We start from the raw sequence: 10498 nt of genomic DNA on the forward strand, positions 1-10498 counted from the left end.
CCCCCTCCCCTACCCACTTTGATGCATTTTTCAAATTTCGCCTTGKGGCGRAGTTATCTTTTCACAGGGGGGGTAAGTTACACTTTAAAGACCAGTGTGACAAAAATGGCTGAATGGTTTCCATTTGTTCTTCCTCCAGCTCCATCCACCCCCTCGACAGCATTGCCGGACTGCTGGACCTTTCCCTGCTCTACCACCTCTGGATCAGTGCCACCTTCCTCCTCTTCACGTGGTACATCACACTGCTGCTCTTCAGGATTTTTGTCACTGAGGTATGTGCAATGATAAAGGTGTCTTTCGGGTACAGATTGAGTCCGGTATAATTAGAAATGTAATTATGGTGACTGTTGTAATCATTTGTGATTGTTTGTTTATAAGTTGAGGCTTCTTTTTTATTATTTGGCACAATATAGTCTTACTTGGCATGGTAGGTCAGTGAGTGTCTTAGCATCCTGAGGCTTCAAATTTGAGTCCAAGTTGTATCAGGAATGATGCATGAACGATTTGGCAATTGTTCTGGCGAGAGAGCGTGCTGTGGTGGCCCTTTCAGAAGAGAGCAGCTGAAACAAACTTATTATGATCCTACTTGGCATAGTTCCACATAGTCAGGGTTGCACATAAAATTTTGGTCTGGTTCTTAGGGGAGAACCTAGGGTTGTTGCTAGGTGCTCATATTTTCCTTCACTCATTTAACACATTCATCTATAGGGGTGTCAGGGCATCTAACGTCCACCTGTTCTGTTTTATGACTCCTATCAGCTGCAACGTCTCAGGACATCAAGTCAAATCAGTCCACCAAGTTTTTATTTTATTCTTTTTCTCTGCATAAATTTTGTAAACTACCTAAGTGGCTGAGGGGCTGGGTGCATGTCATATAAACATCACAAACTGAACATTTCATGGTTAAATGTCTTAGACTACACATGTCCCTCAGATGGACAACTCCTGTAGTTTGACCTTCTGGATCTTCGGCCTTGGTTAAACCAGCTTTCCACACTCTCCAGTCCAACCAGCAAATATCTGTCTTTCACACAGAGCAAAATAACTTAAAACATACAAATGTTTTATTTGTTAGACTGATTTCTTTTTTAAAAGACTATTTTATTTAAAAAAGATAATATTATTTAGATGGTTTCAGCTCATGTAATTATTTATTCTTCATATTTGATCATTTAATAAATTACATTTATCCCAGAAAAGCTGTGTGGTCCTAAATATAAATAAGTTTAGCACATCAAGAACCTTGTTTTTTTTAAATAAAATTGTGAATGAAATTTCACAATTTCTTGGTAAAAGTTTCCTCATAACCTTGTGTATGAGAGATGTGGGTAAAGCTTAATTCACCTTAAGCTCACTCTTACACACTCACACAGAGTTGGACAGATCTGTTCGATAACATTCTGGACACATTTAATATAAAGTTAGATTTTACAGACCAAAGTCTCTGGTAGTTCAGGAGCAAAGTGCAGGAGATGTCAGGACTGACCCCTGAAGAAACTTGACTCGAGCCGGCCCGCTGCTTCAACCAAACTTGCTCTCACTGAAAGTCCCGCCCTGCTCCGCTCTGATTGGACAAAACAGCTCTGGACTTTGTCTGATTTGTTGAAGGCAGTATCCGTTTAATCCTTATATCAGGGTCCCGCTGTGGCGCACCGAACAACAATCCAGTCACACCAGCGCGGCCGGATTCTTTTTTATTTTTATTTTTTTAAGAAATCAGGTCGCACTCTAGAGCCCTGCTAGCTGTTGTTTTAAAGGGACAGAACAACAGTTTACCATGTCCCATCTGCCAACCCTGCCTGGCACATTACAGCAGCGGTTCTATGTAAACAGGTGATAAACGTGCGTGCTTTATTTGTACACAAAATGCATGTGCTCATGTTTTGTGTTTAGATTTCTAAACAACTTCACGGAGCTAGGAGGTGTATTGTGAATGCTGGCAGATTGAAAATTCTTACTTTCTCTGACTGATCATCAGACTGCAGTGTTACTGTGTAGCACTTTTTTCTATTGAAATCTTACCTGATCTAGTACAAAAACAAGTATTAGTTATAAGAATTTTGTTCCAATGAAAAAAAAAATCCCACTGAGCTAAATTATTGTACCAGAATTTTAAAGTGGCACAGAATGGCTGTCTGTTTTTTTGAACACTGGGGGCAGCAGTGCTGGTGTTTTTTAATAATGATTTGAAAAATCTCAACTTGATTCAATTATCTTAATGAGTTTTATAAAATAAAATGAGACATGTTGCCTTTCATCCACAGGTGTACACTTTTCCTGTGCAGTCGTCCTTTACAGAAGATTCCCACCAGTGTCTTCCCAAAGTTATTACTGAGAAGCAGCCAATGATCTTAAAGGTATATAAACTCCACCTCTAGAGTCAGTTTTTTTGTTTTTACATATCACATTTAATTATCTTGGCTTTTCTTTCCCTAAATGTTAGTTTCTAGCTCTGCAGGACTTGGCACTATTGTCTCAGCACTCTCCATCACGACGCAGCGAAGTCTTCAGTCTCAGTCAGCCAGGTCTGTTGTGATGAAAGTCCACTGTGGTTGTGTTGTTTACAGTAATCAGCATCTTCTTATTAATTTCCTGTTATTCCTTATTTACTCCAAGGTGGGCATCCTCATAATTGGAATGCCATAAGTAAAGAGTGTCTGGCTCTTCTGGCTGATCTGACTCAGAGACTTGTGGCCTATCATGAAACTGTAGCAACCAATGGCAGAGCGAAAACACTGTCCAATGGGAGTGAAAGGAAAATCTCATCTGAAACATCAAGTCTGTTCTTATTTGACTTAAGAATTTCTAATCACTATGTGTGGTTTATTGGGAAGGTGCATTATTTTTACATTGCATAACATTTATTTCAGGTACAGAAGACATGATGAGTCCAAGGCCCACTTTTCTAATGAAAACTCCGACTTCAGTCTTTGCCCGTTCCGTTGGAAGAAGCTCTCAGAGCCCGCTGACAATACCGTTCACTCCTGACCTGGACAGCCCTTTTGCTTCTCCCGCCCTGCGACGTCTCGCTGCGGCACCGGAACAGGGCTCACCATGGCACGGGTCAGTGCAGAGCCCACATGTCATGAGAAAAGCACCAAAACTCTGGTCCACTTCCACAGGTTAGAGAGGGGGGAATCCCCACATATGGTATTGTTCATCTTGTTTGTTTGGTTGTTTGTAGATTTAAAATTAAATGATACATTTTATATTTTTTTATTGTTGTTTTTAAGCAATAGACTTCTGTTTCTCAGCAGATTCCCTTTTCAATGGCAGCCCCGAACCTACCCCAGCATCGGTTCCCAGTCCCAAGAAGGAAGCCACCAAACCAAGTTTTCTGGTTCAGTTTCTTCAGAACAGAAAAGAACAGGTGCTAATACACTGTCATCAAATACTGTTTTGTTTATTTATTTATTTTGTATTTTTTAGCACTTTCCAGACAGAATGCTTTTCACATTTACAAACTCAGGGAGTCAGACAATATTATTTATTATAAATTACTTTTATTACCTTACAGTCACGTTTTATAGATATGAAAATGAGCTTTTAATGCATGCTAAACTAAATCTACCTTTTATTCTGGTTAAGACAGTTTGTCTTGTTTGTTCAGACTTAAATTTGCATCTACGATTTTCAAAGACCACTGTGGGGGGTGATCAGGAACCTGGTTTCAGTTTATGCAGTGTATCATGCCATTGCTGTGTTGGAAGAATACACCCCCTCCTGAATGATGCTCTTAGCTCAGGATTGAGTGTGAAAAGAGTTTTTTTTAATATATTTATAATAATTTTCTCATTCAGGTTAAAAGTTTCTTGGCAAAGCGAGTGCTGATAATGTATTTGTTTACCAAGGTAAGAAAGTGTGGAGCATGTGCATGAACATGAAGGGTCTCCTGCATGCTCCTGTGTGAGAAAGTAGATTTTTATTTGGTTTCAGCAACTTAAACATCCGAGCCATCACTAATTTAGCTCCTGGTTCTTCTTGCAGACATTACTAATGTATTTATTTTCCACCCAGCTAGCATTCACAATGAGCCTTGCTCATTAAAGGCTTAAATTTAACAACTCGTATAACATCTGCTTTGGACTTTGATGCTTTTGAAGAAACTTGTTATATAAAGCAAATGTTAGGAACACTTTTCTGATCATATCAAATCTTTCTATTTAGAGCTTGATTTCTATCAACGCTGCATAGAGTGCTTTGCTTCCTGGGTTTATTCATCTTCCTCTGAGTACAAGTGCATGTTGTAGTGAAGCAACACATGTCAAACTAACAACTTCTTAATTTGAGTGAGTCTTTTAAAGAAACTCTGACTAAAAGGCTTTTAGACATTAAAATGCTTTCTGCAACTAAAATGTTTTTGAAGCACAAAATTATTCTAAATTTACCACATTTTGAGTCTGAAATGATGACTGCATTAGGTCATGTTTGACAGTTTCAATAACTACAACTTTTGTCATGTGGGAAAGTCTTCAGTAAAAAGGCAACAACATAAGCAAAATTTTTCATCCTTAAGATGCAGAAACACTTAAACCCCAAACAATTCGTTTTAAAAGGTTTTGCTTCTTGACTTGTATTTCTGGAGCTGGTTGGATAGGTAAACCTGTACTTTACTCTCACCTTCCCGGCTCTTTGATCTTCATCTTGGTGTAGATATCCAGTCATGTCCTTAGTGATCCCTCCTCTTGTTACGCTGCCTTCAGGTTCAAACTGAGACAGCAGACACATTTATCTCCTGTAAGGTCCAGAAACCAGAGTTGTTTCTGCAAACTGATGTCACTTTCCGACTGACAATATAAAATTTACTGCTAATGCTGGTGTTGATCAAACATAAAAGCCTTTTTGGTCAGGGTTCCTTTTTAAAGAACTGTAACAAGCTCACATGGTGTTCTGCAGCTCCCAGAAGCCTCCAGTCAGGCTCTTTTTGCTGACAGTCAGGCTCACATCTGGGCATTGGAAGGTAAGAAGAGATCAAAACTCTTTTTATTAAAATCAAGCACATCATAACAATACAACTAAGATGTTCATAATTTCTTCTTTTAATCTCCCCGCAGGGCTGTCTTATCTTGTTCAAGCCTCCTTCACAGAAGATCAGTTTGGGGTGGTTCAAACTACATTACCCAGCATTCTTAGCTCTATGCTACTCTTACAAGAGGCACGTTATTTTACTGTAAAATGTTTTATATTGAAGATTGCTCCTTATATTTGTCTAACTACTCAGAATTGTTTGTTTTAGACTAATATAATCACGATTTCTAACTATTTTTTCCAACACTCATTTATTTTTAAGCGGTATAAATTAGTGGGCATGCAGCCTAAATTTGACCTTAAAATTTTGTCAAAAAGCTGTTAATTTAGTTCATTTGGAGATGATAGTCTTTGATGCATTCAAATGCTAATAAATAACAGAATCAACACTAGACAGCAGCAAATAACTTAATGTAAATGGTATGTACATCAGCATCAGCTGCATCCTTTTGATTTTCAGGCTGTGGACCGACACTTCAAGCTGCCTCACGCCTCCAGTAAGCCCGTCAGGTCGACCAGCACCATGGGAGACTCCACCTACAAAACACTGCGCTTTGCTCTCAGGGCCACACTCAAGACTGCCCTTTACAGGATAACAACCACGTTTGGAGACCACTTAAAGTAAGCCTGCATGGAATTTCAAATGTTTTCTAATAAAGAAATGTAGTTTACATAGTAAGCATACCATTTGATTTCACTCCTCAGGGCTGTGGAGATGTCTGCAGAGCACCGGAAAAGATTGCAGCAGTTTTTGGAGTACAAGGAGTGAGACTGTTCAGCCTGGCTACAACTCCTTTAGTTTCTTACAGTCTGTGTTTGAACACATGAACTAAAAACGAAACAAGTGAAAACTTCTGGTCTCGTTTTAAATACCAGTACTTGTCTGCATTATGGTGAATTGTTTGACAGGATGGATCTATTACATGCACATGTCACAAACAGGAAGTGCAGCTTGCAGATTCAGACTACAACAGCCTTGTGTTTTGAAGATGAATTAGCTCACTGTTCAAGCAGCTCTTTCAAAAAAGTATTTTTTTTTGTATTATAAGTGAAGACTTTTTAAAATTGTAATATGCAAAGGGCTGCTTGTGCCACTTTTTTTGTTTCATCTTTCAGCAGTTTTATTTTGTACATGAACAAATGGGTTGTGTTGGCATCTGTTTTTATTTTGATGTCTACACTTTCAAAGGTGTTTAAAATCTGTTCTGAAGATGTTTTCATAGATCTAGTCTTTGTTCAGGTCATCTGTCTAACTGTGAATTCAGTTCAGTCAGACTTGTGTTTGAACAAGTTGGGAATGTTTGGCCTTCTGTTCAAGACTAGGCTGTCGTGTGATTTTGGCACAGATTTGATGCAACTGGTTGTGATTTGAAGAGGTTTTTGTCGCTGCTGGTAGGAGTTTAAGTTTCTACTCAAACTTGCTGAATAAAAATATTTTCAATAAATTCTCATCTGTATGACTGTCCAGCTTAATTATACAATCATTTGACTCAACCTGTAGCCACAATAAATTTAATTTAAACCTTTTCTGCTGAACCAAGTCTTGCAACAGTATTTAGAAGGTATGCAAAATGACAGGAGTTACAATGTCAATTTACTCATCAGCCGGTAAGTAGTTATTGTGATAGTGCAACTAAGTCAAAATAAAAAGTTGCTGATTTGGGGTTTTAAGTTAAATTTAAGGGCTAATATTTCTTTAATCCTTACATTTGTATGTGCATTGGGAAGCAACATGTTTTGTATAAAATAAGTGGTCACTGCATTTTTTTTCTGAATTTTTCTTCCAAGTATTCTTAGACATTTAATAGGATTAGGCTACAAACAAAATCTAGTTCTATGTAAGGCCATTTCTACACAATTTCATATTGCAAACAAAACCCAATTTAAACTATTCTGAGATGATTATCAACTACAACAGACAAAACCAAGTAAACAAATCAACCAGCAAATTGTAATAGTTGAATTTTTTTTAGGTAAATCACTTTAGATCCAACCAGGAAAATAAACTGATTTAATTTACATTAAAAGCAGCCCTATGTTCTGTCAGTAATCACAACTCATTGATTCAAAGACGGCATATTAAAACGTGGAGTTTTCACTCGTACGTTAAAGAACTAGTCTATTGTAAATGACCACAATCAGACCAGATTAAGGCCATAAAACGACAACATGAAGAGCTTTCTTTTTTCTTTTTTTTTGTTTATTGCACAAATTGTACATATTTCCAACTGATTTTGTAGAACGTAATATTAGGCAGTGGTGGGAAAAAACAGCTGATCAAAAGCCTCAATTGTTATCTATACAAGATGCCAAAAACAGCTAGTAGGAAAACCTGGGTGTAACAGTTTCAAATGATAAATTACCAGGTAATGATTTTTTTTTTAAAGGAAACGTTTTACCTGCTTGAACAAGGAGTAGAATCAAAACTGCATGAACTGAAATGGCAGCTGGTCTGTTGATCACAGCGATGTTAAGGAAAGAAAAATGCAAACGGGCATGTGAACTTTGTTTTCCTCTGGATTTTAAAAGTATTTTGTCCGTGTACAGTATAGAATATAAATCTCTGCATCAATACCAATCAAATGTTGTGACATCTTTTTCTTTAAGTCAAACAGCATCCGCTATTTTTTACAGTTCTAATATATATTTATATATGTACATATAAATTCAACTAACTACAGTTCTCATAGAAAATGAGAAAAGCTGGACTTTTTCGCTCTCACACAAAAAAAAACAAAACTGTCAAGCACACTGACCCCGCTGCCCTCTGTTCTCATTTAACCAGTGTTTAACACAGCAGAGGTCAAGTGCTGACAGCAAAAACCCACCTGGCTCAAGCACTTGTCCCAAAAATGTCACTTATTTTAGATATTTGCTTCATTGCCAACAGTCTTACAATCTGACTTCTAGACTTGTGGCAAAAAACAAAACAAAAACAAAACAAAGTAAACAATCCAAAATAGATAACTCCAATCTTTCTCGGGTCAAAGGCAGTGTTTCAAATGTGATTGATCCAGGTCTGGTCTGACCCCTAAAAAAATACGAAATAAATGAAAACAGCTTCCCAACAGAGCTGAGAATTATTCCTTTCCCATTCACGAGCTGAATACTATCTACCTCTTAATTTTTATGTTCACCGAGAGCTGAAACAAATAATTCTTGTCAAAAATGTGTTTTTTTTTTTAATTTAGGGAGGAAGGAAAAAAAAAGAAGAAAAGTAAAAATGGAGGACAGGGCTGGTGGAAGCAAAGGAAACCACAACTCCTCAGACAAAAACAAAACACTCGAGTGAAAAATATCTCACCTCAAGTAACAAAACAAAACCAAAATAAAAAAAAAGGAAAAGTTCACTACGAATTTTCCGATAAATACAACGGCTCCTCCCCCGACATCAAACACGGTGCACGTTTTGTCTGTGTCCCACACGAAAGCATCCCTGATTCAAAGTGCACACAACAATGACGGAAAGAGGAGGGGCCTGTGTTGGGTGATGCAGCATGTAGAGGTGCTCTGGGATCAAACATTGAAATTACACAACTGGTGTCTGAAGCTGCTCCAAAAACATAATAATAATAATAATAAAAAAAGATTGGAGCAAAGGAGCTCTAGGCTTTCCTGCACACATTTCAAATCTTAAAGAGGGAACAGTTTGAACATAGAAGCCTACACGATCCCTCGCCACTAAACCCATCTTCATCCACACAGAGCAAGAGTGGCACCGACATAGAAGGGAGGGTCTGCTGGTGATTTAAAGCTCACTACAGATTGCCGAAAAATTGGAGGTACTTGCTGCCGAACACACGTAGCATGTCATTTCAGGTCTATGCAGAGAATGTCAATAGATGGGCAAGCAGGGGCCTCCAAATTAGGGAAGTGTTCACCTCTCAGGAAAAAAAAAAGAACAATTAGAAAGCTGGAAGTGTTGCAGTCTCCAGTTGCACACTCGTCAGCGCTGGGAAAGCCAGGAGCCAAACATCTCAGTCCCTCTGCTTCAACAGTATGTTTACAGAAAAGTTTTTTCTCTTTTTTTTTATTTTTGTGTGTGTAAAAGAGTCTGTGGCTCATCCGTGTCTGAGTGTGCCAGTGTGTCGATAATGCTTGCTCGTGAGCATCAATTCAAGGGCAATAAAGTGTGTGTATATCTGTATATGTATGTGTGCGTATGTGTGTTTGTTCGTGTGGCTCAAGATGACATGCACTGGACGTGGTCAGGACCCCCCTCCTCTTCGTCGGAGGAGTCTGGAGAGCTCCAGGACTCGTCAGTGTCCTCATCTGCTCCTTCACGGCGAGTCTGGATTACGACAGAGGAACGCGTGAATGTTTTCTGCCACCTTTTTTTTTTCCATTTTACAACCTCATACCTTAATTTAGTGAAACTACGTTTTTATACATTCTTGTCTTGATTAGCTCACCCTCTGTGGTCTTCGGTTCCTCATGTGTCTCATCAGGAACCACAGCAGCTGGGTGTCATATTGGTCGCCGTGGCGCAAGCTGTCGTCATCCCGCTCCCGTTTGTTTTTCTTCATCACCTTCAGAAACACAACAAAATGTTTGCTGCATGAATAAAGAAATACCAAGTGCAATAAGAGCAATAGAGAAGACACCGCATGTCAAAAAGTTAAGGTTGTGAAACTACAAATCACAGTTTTTACATTAGGAAGGTCGTGTTTATAGAGAGGTGTACAGCTTGCATCTCAACAAAATGTTGTTAATGTCACATTCTTTAGTTTTGTGAGTCAATTATATCCTGAGAGAAAAAAAAAGATCTTTACAAAAGAAGTCAGGGACAAGTACCTCTTTTAGGCCCTTGAGTCCTGTGGGGGTTTCAGCTGTGGGGGCCCACAGTTTGATATCATGGTCCAACCCACTGGTGGCCATACCTGGCAGATGGGGATGTGGTTCCAGGCAATTCACCTGGAATAACAAAAAGTAGAAAAAACCCTAAACAACAGACAATACAACACTGCAGAAACCCATCATGAAATGTAAACTCAAGACTGGTTGGGAAATAAAAATAGCTGAAACCTTAGACCACATTTTAGAGAGGTTTTACTATTTTTCTGATTTTTGAAAAGAATAATATCCATGTAAAACCTGAAAAAATAAAATACTGAAACTACCTAAAATACACCATTTGTCCTAATGCAGGGGTCTGCAACCTGCGGCTCTGGGGCCACATGCGGCTTGTTGAAGCTTCGACCAAAGCTAAAATAAGATTTAATTTTGGGGGTTTTATATTCACAACAGAAACAGCTAGCTTTTCCATTTTTCCTGTCAGTTTATTTGCAAATATATGATCAATACTACTAATACAAAGACTGAAACATGTTGATTATGCTAATAGCCTGTTAGCCACGTTTTTCTCTCAAATTTGTCGAGGTAACCTTTAAAGACCTTTAAGACTAGATAACAAAAAATTAGAAAAGAAAAAAAGTTCAGTTATTTTTTTAAATTAAATTAAGCATTAACT

At 38.3% G+C, this 10498-nt stretch overlaps 2 protein-coding genes across 4 annotated transcripts in view; one reads left to right on the forward strand and one right to left on the reverse strand.

The window, feature by feature from the left end:
* Positions 1-6485, forward strand: part of ndc1 (NDC1 transmembrane nucleoporin) — a 10000-nt gene extending 3515 nt beyond the window's left edge. Inside the window, exons 8-18 of one of the 3 annotated variants that reach the window (XM_014007480.1) lie at positions 140-272; positions 2265-2357; positions 2444-2525; positions 2617-2778; positions 2871-3122; positions 3255-3370; positions 3801-3851; positions 4897-4960; positions 5055-5155; positions 5489-5649; positions 5734-6485. In XM_014007480.1, coding sequence (XP_013862934.1) covers positions 140-272; positions 2265-2357; positions 2444-2525; positions 2617-2778; positions 2871-3122; positions 3255-3370; positions 3801-3851; positions 4897-4960; positions 5055-5155; positions 5489-5649; positions 5734-5797 — 1279 coding nt within the window. In that variant the 3' untranslated portion in view covers positions 5798-6485. The remainder of the gene's footprint in view (positions 1-139; positions 273-2264; positions 2358-2443; positions 2526-2616; positions 2779-2870; positions 3123-3254; positions 3371-3800; positions 3852-4896; positions 4961-5054; positions 5156-5488; positions 5650-5733) is intronic. The other 2 variants (XM_014007481.1, XM_014007482.1) reach the window with 2 other exon arrangements.
* A 725-nt stretch (positions 6486-7210) lies between these two features.
* Positions 7211-10498, reverse strand: part of dcaf8 (DDB1 and CUL4 associated factor 8) — a 10579-nt gene continuing 7291 nt past the window's right edge. Inside the window, exons 11-13 of the mRNA XM_014007483.1 lie at positions 9823-9942; positions 9441-9557; positions 7211-9319 (exon numbers count right to left, since the gene is read on the reverse strand). Of these exons, the coding sequence (XP_013862937.1) occupies positions 9212-9319; positions 9441-9557; positions 9823-9942 (345 nt within the window). The 3' untranslated portion in view covers positions 7211-9211. The remainder of the gene's footprint in view (positions 9320-9440; positions 9558-9822; positions 9943-10498) is intronic.

This window comes from Austrofundulus limnaeus, unplaced genomic scaffold, assembly GCF_001266775.1.
Source record: "Austrofundulus limnaeus strain Quisiro unplaced genomic scaffold, Austrofundulus_limnaeus-1.0 Scaffold42, whole genome shotgun sequence".
NCBI classification, from domain to species: Eukaryota; Metazoa; Chordata; class Actinopteri; order Cyprinodontiformes; family Rivulidae; genus Austrofundulus; species Austrofundulus limnaeus.